The sequence below is a fragment of the Schistocerca piceifrons genome, chromosome 3, assembly GCF_021461385.2.
Source record: "Schistocerca piceifrons isolate TAMUIC-IGC-003096 chromosome 3, iqSchPice1.1, whole genome shotgun sequence".
Classification (NCBI taxonomy): domain Eukaryota; kingdom Metazoa; phylum Arthropoda; class Insecta; order Orthoptera; family Acrididae; genus Schistocerca; species Schistocerca piceifrons.
The window spans coordinates 869,893,326-869,908,269 of record NC_060140.1 but is presented as its reverse complement, the minus strand read 5'-3'; the positions used below and the strand labels follow the sequence as shown (position 1 = coordinate 869,908,269).

General features: G+C 49.4%; 1 protein-coding gene across 1 annotated transcript in view; it reads right to left on the bottom strand.

The window, feature by feature from the left end:
* Nucleotides 1–574: 574 nt before the first annotated feature.
* The window catches only part of LOC124789137 (AP2-associated protein kinase 1-like), a 134,905-nt gene continuing 120,535 nt past the window's right edge, over nucleotides 575–14,944 (bottom strand). Inside the window, exons 2-3 of the mRNA XM_047256429.1 lie at nucleotides 7,933–8,579; nucleotides 575–819 (exon numbers count right to left, since the gene is read on the bottom strand). Of these exons, the coding sequence (XP_047112385.1) occupies nucleotides 575–819; nucleotides 7,933–8,579 (892 nt within the window). The remainder of the gene's footprint in view (nucleotides 820–7,932; nucleotides 8,580–14,944) is intronic.

Below are 14,944 nucleotides of genomic sequence, written 5' to 3'. Positions count from 1 at the left end.
CTCTCGATATTGAAAAAACATTTAGGTGTCGTTAATATAGCCTAATACAACTCTCATGCCGCATGTGCTGCCTAACCTAGTCAACACTGACAGTTAATTACCGAGCGAGGTGGCGCAGTGGTTAGCACACTGGACTCGCATTCGGGAGGACGACGGTTCAATCCCGTCTCCGGCCATCCTGATTTAGGTTTTCCGTGATTTCCCTAAATCGTTTCAGGCAAATGCCGGGATGGTTCCTTTGAAAGGACACGGCCGATTTCCTTCCCAATCCTTCCCTAACCCGAGCTTGCGCTCCGTCTCTAATGACCTCGTTGTCGACGGGACGTTAAACACTAACCACCACCACCACCACAGTTAATTGCGGATGTTGGATCCGAAATGTCATACTTAAAAAGGAGGCGTAACATTCAGTGAAGGCACAAGAGAGGACAGCCACTAACTCAGGCTTGACTACGTTATATTGTGTACCATAACGAGTGTTCTCAGTTAAGAAACGAGGTATCTTGACCTTCAACTAGACGTACGTCATGATGCGCAGCCAACACCAGCGCACCCTGCTGCACATGCTGCCCCCTCAGCTACTCGCTGTAGCGTCCTGACCAGTCCCTAATTCAGTGGCTGCGGGCTGCCACACAGAGGCGGCACGCGGCCGCGTGCACACACACACACGCACACACGTGGTGGACAGCTTAGTGCCCGCTTTGCTCGTGGCCTGCTGCTGCCACCACGTCCGGCCTGCCGGAGAGGCTCGGAGCCGCACAAAAGCAGCGCGCGGCACACGCACTCCAGACCTCACTTCGCTGCGCCGCGGGCACTCCCCTGGATTACCGGAGCGTTGCTCCAGCCGTAGTACAGGAGCGGACCGCACGTGGGACCACCGCTCCTGTCTCAATTGAAATTCCGGTGCGGAGACTCAGGAAACGGCACGGCAGGAGATGTTCGGCAATGGAGTGGATCAACCTCGCTTGCAGCAACGTACCGGGCTGCAGAGCTGTACTGTGTGGGCGAAATTCGGCAGAAAAACATCGCTTTTCCTCCCAAATACAAAGGCTGTGCATTTAACTCTGCAGCAGTCGCGCCCGGACTTTCGTTCTAATATCTTTGAACCTGACAATCGCGTGAATCGAATACTGTTGTGTTGGCAGAAGAGCCACCACCGTGTTACTAACGGAGGCCGAAATGCACGCGTTTTAGCTCACGCAGGCTGGCGTGAGGAGGGAAGGACCAAACCTACGTTAGGTCTGGAACATGACAAGGAATTAGAATTCAGAAAGCGGACGTAATTAGTTTGATAACTTTAATCCATTCATGATGAACGTCGCTCTTGACGTACATGATTCACAATATTGTCTGTTCAGAATTCATTCTAATTACTGAATGTGGCGCCTTGCTAGGTCGTAGCAAATGACGTAGCTGAAGGCTATGCCTACTGTCGTCTCTGCAAATGAGAGCGTATGTAGACAGTGAACCATCGCTAGCAAAGTCACGACTGGGGCGAGTGCTAGGGAGTCTCTCTAGACTAGACCTGCCGTGTGGCGGCGCTCGGTCTGCAACCACTGACAATGGCGACACGCGGGTCCGACGTATACTAACGGACCGCCGCCGATTTAAAGGCTGCCACCTAGCAAGTGTGGTGTCTGGCGGTGACACCACAAATACAATCATGCAGTCACCAGTACTAACTTACTCCTTTGTTTTATTTCAAATAGAGCAGTGATGCTGGAATGGACAACAATTGCGGACTGACAGTCCCACGAGACTAACGGCGTTCGATATAATTTTGCCTTTAGGAGAAATAGTAAAAGGTAAGCTATTATAACCATATTTTACTTTATTCACATGGATAGATCACATAACTAATGAGGAGGTATTTTATAGAATTGGAGAGAAGAGAAATTTGTGGCACAACTTGACTAGCAGAAGGGATCGCTTGGTAGGGCATAATCTGAGGCATCAACGGATCACCAATTAGTAATGGAGGGAAGCGTGGAGGGTAAAACTCGTAGAGGGAGACCAAGAAATGAATACACTTAACAGATTCAGAAGTATGTAAGTTGCAGTAGATACTCGGAGATGAAGAATCTTGCACAGGATAGAGTAGCATGGAGAGATGCATCAAGCCAGTCTCTGGACTGAAGATCACAACAACAACTTTATTCACAAGACGTTTTTTCTTTTCCTTTTTCGTAATCAATCTGCTGGCTGATTTTATGTGGTCCACTACGAATTCCTCTTCTGTGCCAACTTGTCGTCTCAGAATACGAATTGTAAACTGCATCCGCAGTTATTTCAGAGACATATTCCAGTCTCTTCTCCTCTTGTTCCTACCCTCTACAGCTCCCACTAGTACCACGCAAGTTATTTAAAGTCTTAGCAGATGTCCTGTCATCCTCTCGTTCTTCTCGTCAGTGTTTTCAATACATTCCTCTCCTCGCTGATTCTGTGGAGAACCCTCTTACTCCTTACCTTGCCAGTCCACCTAATTTTCAACATTCTTCTGAGCACCTCATCGTAAATGCTTCGATCCTCCCCTGTTGCTGTTTTCTCACTGTCCACGTATCACTACCATACAAAGCTGTACTCCAAAAGAACATTCTCAGAAACTTTTCCCTCGGATTAAGATTTATGTTTGATATTAGTAGACATCTGTTGGCCTGGGAATGCCCTTTTAGCTAGTGCTAGTGTGTTTTTAATGTCCTCCTTGATCCGTCCATCATTCGTTATTTTTCTGCTAAGGTAATAGTAATCCTTAACTTCATCTACTTCGTGACCATCAATCCTGGTGTTATCTTTCTCGCTGTTCTCGTTTCTGCTACTTCTAATTACTTCCATTTTTCTTCGATTTGCTATCAATCCATATTCTCTACTCATTAACTGTTAATTCTATTCAGCTGATGCCGTAATTCTTCTTCACTTTCATTCAGGATAGCAATGTCATGAGCAAAGAATATCGTTAATATCCTTTCATCCTGAATGTTACTCCCACTATCCAACCTTTTTTTTTTTTTCTTTATTGTGATTTTAATACCCGTATAATAGGTAGGCTGGCAGCAGCACAATACGCCGCTCTTCAACCAAAGATAGTACAATGATAAAACAGAGAAGACACATGAGTTGGAACAAAACGGTGGGGAAAAAACAGGAGACACATGAACATAAAAAGACATGAAGCTGTTCACACTCGATGACAATCCACACTTCAAACTGTTGACACGAAGCACAAACACTGAAGATGTCGATGGCACTGGTGAATGATGGAGTGTGACGGTGAACACTGAACACTAAACATGACGACACACACGAGACACTAATGGCGATGATCTCCAGCGCGCGAATGTCCACGTAGCGTGTGCGAGTCCGGGGGCCTGCCAAGTGGGGAAGAAGGGAGAGGGGGGGAGAGGGGAGAACAAAGATGCCAATGGCTGAGGAGATGGGAGGAGGAGTAGAGGGACAGGGGAGGGGGAGGAGTGGGGAGAAATGGAGGAGGGAGGGAAGGGGGGAGAGAAGGGAGGGAGGGTGCCCAAAGGAGCAAACACAGGAAGAGGGAGGGAGGATCAAAGTTGGTAGGACGGGTAGCCACCTTGGGAGAGGGTAAGGGGGGTGGAGAGATGGAGACCGGGTGGGACGTGGAAATACAGGCGCGGCAGCGGGCGGGGGTGGGAGATGATGGGGGAGACAAGCGGGTGAGGAGGATCGAGTTTACGGGAGGTGTACAGGATCCGTACCCTTTCAAGGGAAAGGAGGAGGTGGGGGAACAGAATGAGATTGTGCAGGATCCGCGTGGGGGAGGGGAGATAGATGCGATAGGTGAGGCAGAGAGCATGGCGTTCAAGGATTTGAAGGGATTTATAAAAGTTAGGGGGGGGGGCGGAGATCCAGGCCGGATGGGCGTAACAAAGGATAGGGCGGATGAGGGATTTATAGGTGTGGAGTATGGTGGAGGGGTCCAGACCCCATGTACGGCTGGAAAGGAGCTTGAGGAGATGGAGTTAGGAGCATGCCTTGGCTTGGATTCTCTGGAGATGGGGGTCCAGGAGAGGTGACAGTCGAGGGTGAGGCCAAGGTACTTAAGGGTGGGGGTGAGGGCGATAGGACGGCCATAGATGGTAAGATAGAAATCAAGGAGGCGGAAGGAAGGGGTGGTTTCGCCTACAATGATCGCCTGGGTTTTGGAGGGATTGACCTTGAGCAACCACTGGTTGCACCAAGCGGTGAACTTGTCAAGATGGGATTGGAGAAGGTGTTGGGAGCGCTGCAGGGTGGGGGCGAGGGCAAGGACGGCGGTGTCATCGCCAAACTGGAGAAGGTGGATGGGGGGCAACGGCAGCGGCATGTCCGCCGTATACAAAAGGTACAGAAGGGGGGAAAGGACGGAGCCTTGGAGCACACCGGTGGAGGGAGAAAAGGTGTAGGAATCTGTGTTATGGATGGTGACATAGGAAGGACGGCGGGAGAGAAAGGAGCCGATCAGACGGACGTAGTTAATGGGAAGGGCGAAGGTTTGGAGCTTGAAGAGGAGACCGGAATCCCATTCGCGGTCATAAGCACGTTCGAGGTCCAAGGAGAGGAAGATTGCGGAGCGACGGGAATTAAGCTGTTCAGAAAGGAGATGAGTGAGGTGAAGGAGAAGATCGTCGGAGGAGAAGAACAGCCGAAAGCCATACTGGGTAACAGGAAGGGGGCGGTGCTGGTGGAGATGCTGGTGGATACATCGGGTGCGGATAGATTCCAGGACCTTGGTGAAGACCAAGGTAAGGCTGATGGGACGATAGGAGGAGATGGCGGACGGCGGTTAACCAGGTTTAAGGAACATCAGGATACGGGAGGTTTTCCACAGGTCAGGGTAGTAACCGGTGGACAGGACTACATTGTAGGGCTTGGCCAGGGTAGGAGAGGAAAGAGACAGGAGCTTCACAAAAGTGATGTTAGGTGACACGATCGTGACCAGGAGTGGTGTTGCGTTTTGTGCAGAGAGTAGCAATGAGATCCTGTGTGTGCAATGTTGTTCTAGTACTGGAAACCAGGTGCGAGGGGAGGGACAGAGGTGTCAGTTCGATCTCAGACATCCAGGAAGAGGGAGTAATCGAACTGGGGATCATCGGGCCTTACTAAGGGTGTCTGGGAAGGGGTGATCATCATGGAGAAGAGGATAGTAGGGGGAGGGTTTAGTTCCGGTAAGGCGATGGAAGGATGACCAGAACTTGGACGAGTTTATAGGTAGGGTAGCATTGAAATGGGTGCATGTCTGCCACCAGACCCAGCGTTTCTTAGTTGCGAGCAAATTACAAATGTGTCACTGGAGTTGCCGCTGTCATCGTAGTGTGTCCGGGTCATGTGTGTGGAGGAAGGCACGGTAGAGATGGCGGTATTCATGGAGGAGGAGGACGGCCTGTGGGGGTAAGGTAGGATGGTGGGGCTGGATGGCGACAGTAGGGATGTGGGCCTCCACGGCCTCAGACAAGGTCTGCTGGAGAAAGGAGGCGGCATGGGCTACATCGTCAGGGTGGTGGTAGGTGAAGGGATAGCTATTGACCTGGGCAGAGAGGGTATCTCGATAGGCATTCCAGTTGGCACGGGAATAGTCATGGATGTACTTTGGGGGAGGGTCATTACGAGGGTCGGGGCGGGGCCGACGACCGTCTCAAACGGTGAGGAAGACAGGGAGACGGTCGCTACTAATAGGCTCCAGGACATCCACCGTTATGCGGCCAAGGAGGTTAGGGGAGGAAAGGATAACATCGGGAGTGGAGTTGGATTTAGGACAGGTGTGCTGGGGGATGGGGATGAGGTCGCTCTGAAGGGAGGAGAGGAACCGATGCCACCGCCGTAACTGGGAGGCGTAACAACTATGGATGCTGAGGTCGGCGGCGATCACGTAGGAGGAGAAGGTATGGTCAATGTGGGAGAGGAAGTCGAAGGGAATATGGGCGTTAGGGCAGACGTAGATGGTGGCGCAGGTGTCGGTAAGGCCGGGGAAGAAGAGACTAAGGATCAGGTGTTCGTGGGGTCAAGAAGGAGTGGTTGGAGACAAACTGGGATCTGGCAGTGGTGACCAATGGCAACTCCGCCACGCGCAATCAGGTGGGGATTATCGGAGCAGTGAAGGAGGTAGGGCAAAGTGTGGACAGTGTGGTGGGGTTGGAGGAAGGTTCCATTGAGGAGGAAGGCATCCACAGGGTGGGTGGCAAGGGTGTGCAGGAAGAGGTTCTTGTTGGCGGGAAGGGAGCAGATGTTGTTGAAAAGGATATGATGCTGTCGCACCATGACAGGGGCTTAGATGAGGGTGTCAAGACGGGAGAAGGTGAAATGGGCCTAGTTGTTGGTGTAGGTGGCGTACATTTTGACGTGGAAAACGGAACGGGCGGCGAGGGAGACCTATTGGAGGGTGTGAGGGCGCTGGAAAGGGTGGACGTTTTGTAGGACAATGGTGAGGAACCTGATGATGTCCTCAGAGGTGGGGTGGGGGGACGAAGGGAATTGCCAGGAGGGGTGGGGGCATCCAGAGGACAGACAGGGACGGTGAGTTCAGGAGTGGTCAGAGGGGGTTGGGCTTTACACTTTTGGGAGTAGGTGGGATGGGGGAGATTGCAGGTATTACAGGAGGGAGGGGATTGTAGGTTAGGGCACTGCCGGAGGAAGTGCACTTGCCTACAATGCGGGCAGGTGGGGGACTCACGGCACTTGGCAGTTGGGTGTGCGTTATAGCACAGACACCTCTGGCGGAGCAGGGATTGGGGGGGGGGGGGAACGGGAGGGGTCGACCTTACAGCGCTGGTTGAAGAGGAGGGCACCCTCCTTCAGGAGATGGTCAGTGGAGGGGGTGTCCTCGGAGAAATCCCACATAAGACGGGTGGGGCCGGCTGAGTTAAAAATGCGGCGGACTGCCCGCACCTCCAGCGTGGGATGCGCCTTGAGCTCCACCAACCCCTCCTCCTCCATGATCGTCAGACTAAACCGAGTGATCACGGTGGTGAGGGTCGGCGGGCGACGCAGGCGTTGGGGTTGGCGGGTAGGAGATGGAGGAAGAGCAGGGGTGAGGGAGGCGTTGGGGCCAAAACGGGTGATGGGGAGGCGGGAGAGGATGTCAGTATGGAGGGTGGGGCTGGGGGAGGAGATGAGAACTGAATCCCGTCTGGGAGTGAGGAGTGAGATGGGGGCACCAGGGAAGTGTTGACGGAGGAGGGGGGAGAGATTCTGTGCCTCAAGAAGGGAAGGATCGGGACAAGAGAGGAGGTATTTGTATAAAGAGTGTGGGAGGAGGAGGAAGAGGAGGCAGAGGGAGCAGGGCCAGGTGGGGAGACATCCGTGGCATCCTGGAGGGGGAAGGAGGATGGGGAGGGGCTTTTTTGGGAGCGGAGGAGGTGGTGGTGCCACTAGGGCGTTTAACGGCGGCAAAAGGGTGGATGGTGACATGAGGGACGGGAGCTATAGGTAGGTGGCGGGAAGGGGCAGGTCCCGGCGTGGACGCAGCAGTCGGCGCCGGAGATGGTGACAGTGAAGGCGACGGCGACAGTGACGGCGACTGTGGTGGCGGTGATGACGAAGGCGATGGGGAGAGTTGGGCATGGGCAGTGGCCCGACGGGCCACCACCTTACCTGGAGCTGCAGTGACAGGCTAGGGGAATGGGGGGAAAGGATCAGAGAGAGAGGAGCGGGAGGATGGAGCTGGAGAGGGGGCTATGAAGAGCGAGGGCGAAGGGAGAGTGAGAAGAGGAGGGATGGAAAGAGGGGGATGTGACTGGGCATACCACGTAATGGTGGTGGCGGTGGTGGAGAGCGACGTGTACACAATGGTAGTGGTGGTAGTAGTGGCAGTGGTGGTGGGGGCTGACATGACGACAGGGATGAACAAAAAAGCACAGGACGAAAAGGAGAGGAAAAAGCTGGGGACGGACGAAGACGGACGAAGACGGACGAAGACCAAAGTCCAACGCTGCTGGCGCTGGCGATGGCTGGCAGGAACGCCGCAGCTGCTGCTGCTGCCGCAGATGAGGCTGGAGCCGCTGCTGCTGGAGGAGGGAGGGCTGTCTGTCTGGCTGGCTGGCTGGACCGCTGCCGCTGGCCAGGACTGCTGCTGCTGGCCGTGACCACTGCTGCTGGCCGGGACCGCTTCTGCTGGCCATGACCGCTGCTGCTGCTGCTGCTGGAGGAGGGAGGGCTGGCTGGATGGGTGGCTGTCTGGATGGACCGCTGCCGCTGGCCGGGACCGCTGCTGCTGGCCATGACCACTGCTGCTGGCCGGGACTGCTGCTGCTGCTGCTGCTGGAGGAGGCAGGGCTGGCTGGCTGGCTGGCTGTTGGCTGGACCGCTGCTGCTGGCCAGGATCGCAGCTGCTGGCCGTGACCACTGCTGCTGGCCGGGACCGCTGCTGCTGGCTGGGACCGGCGCTGCTACTGCTGCTGGAGGAGGGAGAACTGGCTGGCTGGCTGTCTGTCTGGCTGGACCGCTGCCGCTGGCCGGGACCGCTGCTGCTGGCCGGGACTGCTGCTGCTGGCCGGGACCGCTGCTGCTGCTGCTGCTGGAGGAGGGAGGGCTGGCTGGCTGGCTGGCTGGACCACTGCCGCTGGCCGGGACCGCTGCTGCTGGCCGTGACCACTGCTGCTGGCCAGGACCGCTACTGCTGGCTGGGACCGCTGCTGCTTGGATGGCTGGCTGGCTGGCTGGCTGGCTGGCTGGCACCTGATACCCTATCGCTTCGATTAGAACCGGAAAGGCACAATCGAAGGGCGATATCCTTCCGGATTACGGCCGGAGATGTGTCCAACCTTTCTTATATACGTGTCGTTACCTCTTCTATGCATACATTGAACAGTAGTAACGAAAGACAACATACCTGTATTAGACGCCTTTATAATTCGAGCACTTCCTTCATCGTCTTCCAGTTCGTTCTTGGTTCTCATTGTGTTATACAGGGTGCTCCATTGATAGTGACCGGGCCAAATATCGCACAAAATAAGCATCAAACGAAAAAACTACAGAGAACGAAACTAGTCTAGCTTGAAGGGGGAAACCCGATGGTACTATGCTTGGCCCGCCAGATGGCGCTGCCATAGGTCCAACGGGTAACAGCTGCGTTTTTTTTAATAGGAACCCCCATTTTTTATTACATATTCGTGTAGTACGTAAAGAAATATGAATTTTTTAGTTGGACCACTTTTTTCGCTTTGTGATAGATGGCGCTGTAATAGTCACAAAGTATAAGTACGTGTTATCACCTAACATTCCGCTAGTATCGACGGTATTTTCTTCATGATACATTACCCGTGTTAAAATGGACCGTTTACCAATTGCGGAAAAGGTCGATATCATGTTGATGTATGGCTATTGTGATAAAAATGCCCAACGGGCGTCTACTATGTATGCTGCTCGGTATCCTGGACGACATCATCCAAGTGTCCAGACCGTTCGCCGGGTAGTTACGTTATTTAAGGGAACAGGAAGTGTTCAGCCACATGTGAAACGTCAACCACGACCTACAACAAATGATGATGCCCAAGTAGGTGTTTTAGCTGCTGACGCGGCTAATCCGCACATCAGTAGCAGACAAATTGCGCTAGAATCGGGAATCTCAAAAAAATCGGTGTTGAGAATGCTACTGATATGTTGCTAGAGAAGGCCGAAATGCATGCGTCAAACTCACGCAGGCTGGCGTGAGGTCTGAAACAGGATACGTAATGAATGCTATAAAGAAAGTACGTAGCTGCTGGAATACTTAACTTTAATCCATCATTGGTGTACATCGCTCTTGGCGATACAAGTTAGACTCTTTAGATACATGCAATATACTGTTAATGGCGCCCTGCTAGGTCGTAGCCATTGACTTAGCTGAAGGCTATGCTATCTATATTCTCGGCAAATGAGAGAGTCTTCGTCCGTGTAGTCGCTAGCAAAGTCGTCCGTACAACTGGGGCGAGTGCTAGTAAGTCTCTCTAGACCTGTCGTGTGGTGGCGCTCGGTCTGCAATTACTGACAGTGGCGACACGCGGGTCCGACGTATACTAATGGACCGCGGCCTATTGAAAGGCTACCACCTAGCAAGTGTGGTGTCTGGCGGTGACACCACAGCTACATCAACATCGGCTGCACCCGTACCATATTTCTATGCACCAGTAATTGCATGGCGACGACTTCGAACGTCGTGTAGAGTTCTGCCACTGGGCACAAGAGAAATTACGGGACGATGACAGATTATTTGCACGCGTCCCATTTATTGACGAAGCGTCTTCACCAACAGCGGTAATGTAAACCGGCATAATATGCGCTATTGGGCAACTGTAAATCCACGATGGCTGCGACAAGTGGAACATCAGCGACCTTGCCGGGTTAATGTATGGTGCTGCATTATGAGAGAAAGGATAATTGGCCCCCATTTTCTCGATGGCAATCTATTTTATTATTTTTTTATTTATTTATTGTTCCGTGGGACCAAATTAAGGAATAGTCTCCATGGTCATGGAACGAGTCAAACATGAAATTATAACACGATAGTAGAAACAGATAAAATGAAATATAAGAAACATATTCAAGCGACAAGTCGTAAGTTTAAATAGAGAAAATGAACAATGTAACATTGGAATTTGCTTAATTTTTTAGCTCTTCCAGGAGCTCCCCGACAGAATAGAAGGAGTGAGCCATGAGGAAACTCTTCAGTTTAGACTTAAAAGAGTTTGAGCTACTGCTAAGATTTTTGAGTTCTTGTGGTAGCTTATTGAAAATGGATGCAGCAGAATGCTGCGCTCCTTTCTGCACAAGAGACAAGGAAGTGCATTCCACATGCAGATTTGATTTCTGCCTAGTATTAACTGAGTGAAAGCTGCTAACTCTTGGGAATAGGCTAATATTGCTAACAACAAACGACATTAAAGAAAATATGTACTGTGAGGGCAATGTCAGAATTTCCAGACTATTGAATAGGGGTCAACAAGAGGTCCTCGAACTTACACCACATATAGCTCGAACAGCCAAAAATACCCTTTCTTAATCAGGAGAATTACCCCATAAGATAATACCATACGACATAAGCGTATGAAAATATGCGAAGTAGACTACTTTTCGTGTTGAACTGTCACTTATTTCAAATATTGTTCTAATGGTAAAGAAAGCAGCATTTAGTTTCTGAAGAAGATCCTGCCATGGGCTTTCCGCAGTAGCTTACTATCTATCCGAATGCGTAGGAACTTGAACTGTTCCGTATCGCTTATAATATGACCATTCTACCTGATCAAAATATCGGTTGTTGTTGAATTGTGAGTTAGAAACTGTAAAAACTGAGTCTTACTGTGATTTAGCATCAAATTACTTTCCACAAGCCACGAACTTATTTCATGAACTACATTACTTGATACTGTTTCAATATTACACACAAGATCCTTCACTACCAAGCTGGTGTCATCAGCAAACAGAAATATTTTTGAATCACATGTAATATTAGAAGGTGGAATGTACGCTGATTTCCTACGTAATGTTCTACCGATGTTACTAGAAGATGTTTCACCGCATGACAGAATGGCGATGTACTTTCAACATGATGTCAGGCACGTAGCTCGCGTGCGGTTGAAGCGGTATTGAATGGCATATTAAGTGACAGGTGGATTGGTCGTCGAAGCACCATACCATGGCCCACACGTTCACCGGATCCGACGTCCCCGGATTTCTTTCAGTGGGGAAGGATATTTGCTATCGTGATTCACCGACAACGCCCGACAACATGCGTCAGCGCATTGTCAATGCATGTGCCAACATTACGGAAAGCGAACTACTCGCTGTTGAGAGGAATGTCGTTACACGTGTTGCCAAATGCATTGAGGTTGCCGGACATCATTTTGAGCATTTATTGCATTAATGTGGTATTTACAGGTAATCACGCTGTAACAGCATGCGTTCTCAGAAATGATAAGTTCACAAAGGTACATGTATCACATTGGAACAACCGAAATAAAATGTTCAAACGTACCTACGTTCTGTATTTTAATTTAAAAAACCAACCTGTTACCCACTGTTCGTCTAAAATTGTGAGTCATAAGTTTGTGATTATTACAGCACCATCTATCACAAATTGAAAAAAGTGGTCCATCTAAAACATTCATATTTCTTTACGTACTACACGAATATGTAATAAAAAATGAGGGTTCCTATTTAAAATAACGCAGTTGATATCCGTTTGACCTACGGCAGCGCCATCTAGGGGGCCAACCATAGCGCCATCTGGTTTCCCCCTTCAAGTTAGACAAGTTTCGTTCTTTGTAGTTTTTTCGTTTGGCGCTTATTTCGTGATATATTTGGCCCGGTCACGATCAATGGACCACCTTGTTTATTACTCATCTCTTCCTGCAGCTTACTCCTATTTTTCTCAGGATTTCGAACATCACGCACCATTCTACATTGTCAAACCCTTACGATAGGTCGACGAACACTACGAGCGTGTCTTGATTTTTCTACTGTTTTGCTTCCATCATCAACCACAATGTCGGAAATGCCTCTCTGACGCCTTTATCTTTCCTAAAACCAAACCGATCATCTAGTAGATGGTCAATTTTCATTCCTATTCCTCTATATATTATTCTTGTCAGCATTATGGATGCATGAGCTGTTAAGCTGATTGTGCAGTAATTCTCGCACTTTTCAGCTCTTGCAGTCCCCGGATTTGTGTGGGTGATGCTTCTGCTCCAGCCTCATAAATCCAGCACTCCTACATGAATAGTCGTTTTGTTGTCACTTCCCTAAACGATTATGGAAATTCCGATCGAATGATGTCTAACCCTTATCAACCATCGACTAGCATTTCTTGTTGTATCACATCATCAGACAGTCTTCCGTCTCATAGGTCCCTTGAGCGTACTGAGCGTACTCCTTCCACATATCTACTCTCTCTCTCTCTCTCTCTCTGTCTCTCTCTCTCTCTCTCTCTCTCTCTCTCTCTGTCTCTCTCTCTCTCCCCTTTGCATTAACATTGGAATTCCCACTGCAATATCGATGGTACTGCGCTTGCTTTTAATTACACTTAAGTTTGTTCTGTCTTCCCTATGTGCTGAGTCTGTCCTTCCAACAATCAGTTCTTCTTATTCCAGAGTTACTTTTTGTTAGATACAATGTTTTGTTTGGTTTAGTTTAGTTATTCGTTCTCTTTATACATTTTTCGCATAAGGGATCCATACAACAGATAGTCTGAAAGAATCAGAAAGTAAGTTACTGAGATTTTAGCAGAGAGTGACCATGAAAGTGACTAGCACGATGACAGTGGAGAAAGTGTAGATGAGAAAGAAGAACAATGTGAAAATTCTGGTACAGCACACGATGGGTCTGATGGTGAAGACGCTATAGAGAATTTCGGAAACGTCTCTGTGTGTGTTCGAAAATATCAGGTTACCAAATGTACCAACCCTTGTCTTGGTGGCGGAGCCAGTGCTTCATTGTGTGAATCACCTCCTCATCATCCTTAAAATGTCTTCCACGAATGACATCCTTTAATGCCCCAAACAAGTGGAAGTCGTAGGGGGCTAGCTCAGGGCTGTTAGGTGTGACAGCCGTGGATGGTCTCCCCGACTGCTGCAAATAGTGGAGCTCCGCCGAATCGCCTTCTGATGACCTAACCCTCAGTGCCAAGCGATTAACTGTACTTCTGTCGACGGCAGATTTTTCACCTAAGCTATCTGTCGGAAGTGACGGAAACTTGGCGCGCCCACTCAGCAGAGTTCAAATAATATCTACGTGACGTTTAGCATTCGAAGCATTGTTTTCGGTTGAGGAAAGAAATGCGGTGCATTACTTTCTGGTCAAGCCTCGTAGATTTCACTTCCTTCTCAGTTACATGTAATTTGACAAGTTAACAAGAGACAAAAGACTGAAATTGACAAGTAAGAAACGTTTGTCCAAAATTTGCAAACTAGCATCTATTTCCTTCGTGCAACTCACAATCGATGAGAAGTTAGAGGTATTTTGAGGCAACTGTTAGTTTAGGTAGTATGTATTCATGACGTCCAACAAATATTGAATAAAATAATTTGCACTAGCTGACACCAGAATGTATTATGCTATGTGTATATAAGTGTATCTTGGAACACAACCCGAATGGCCATGTCATGTAAATAATATTCCAGCAGATGAAGTTCAAAGACAGTGTGTCTCGTTCAAAGGAATTATTGTGTTCGGTAACTGTTTTACCAGACTTCTGTTGGCTGAATTACTGAAAAATGATTTTCAGGTAACTTTATTAGTTTACGAAGACAAGAAAACGTCCAGAGGGTTCAGATATGTTTGTCTTCAAGAAATCTTGTACTCTTGTATCATATATTCCCAAGAAGGGCAAAAATGTTGTACTTGTATCAGGTCTGGACCATGATGACAGTGTTGACGAAGAGACAGGCAAAGCAGAAATGGTGTATACAAAAACATGAAAGGCAATGTAGACATGGGTGACAAGTTGTGTGCTTTCTACAACTGCGCAAGACACATTAACCCACGACTTATGCTCATATTATATTCCCTACTGAAGGTTGGTGGTATCAGATAGCAGCAATCACGAAGAGATTTACTGCGTCTGTTATCTCATCAGCTTCAGGACTCATGAGAGTTCGAGTTTCCATGAGTAACTTATCATCAACTCCGAGGTAAGCAATGATGTGGGTATTTTCCCGTACGACCATTCACGAATGTACCGCGAATATCAGGAATCCCGTAAAACATCAAATCTACGACAACGCTGCGGCCAGAAAGGAGCCTGAGAAAACGGGACCAACAACGACTAAAGAGAGTCGTTCAACGTAACAGAAGAGTAACTCTTCCGCCAATTGCTGCTGATTTCAATGCTGGGCCATCAACAAGTATCACTGTACGAACTATTCAATGAAACATCATCGGTATGAGCTTGGGAGCCGAAGGCCCACTCGTAGACCCTTGATGATTGCACGACATAAAGCTGTGCGCCTCGCCTGGGCACGTCAACACC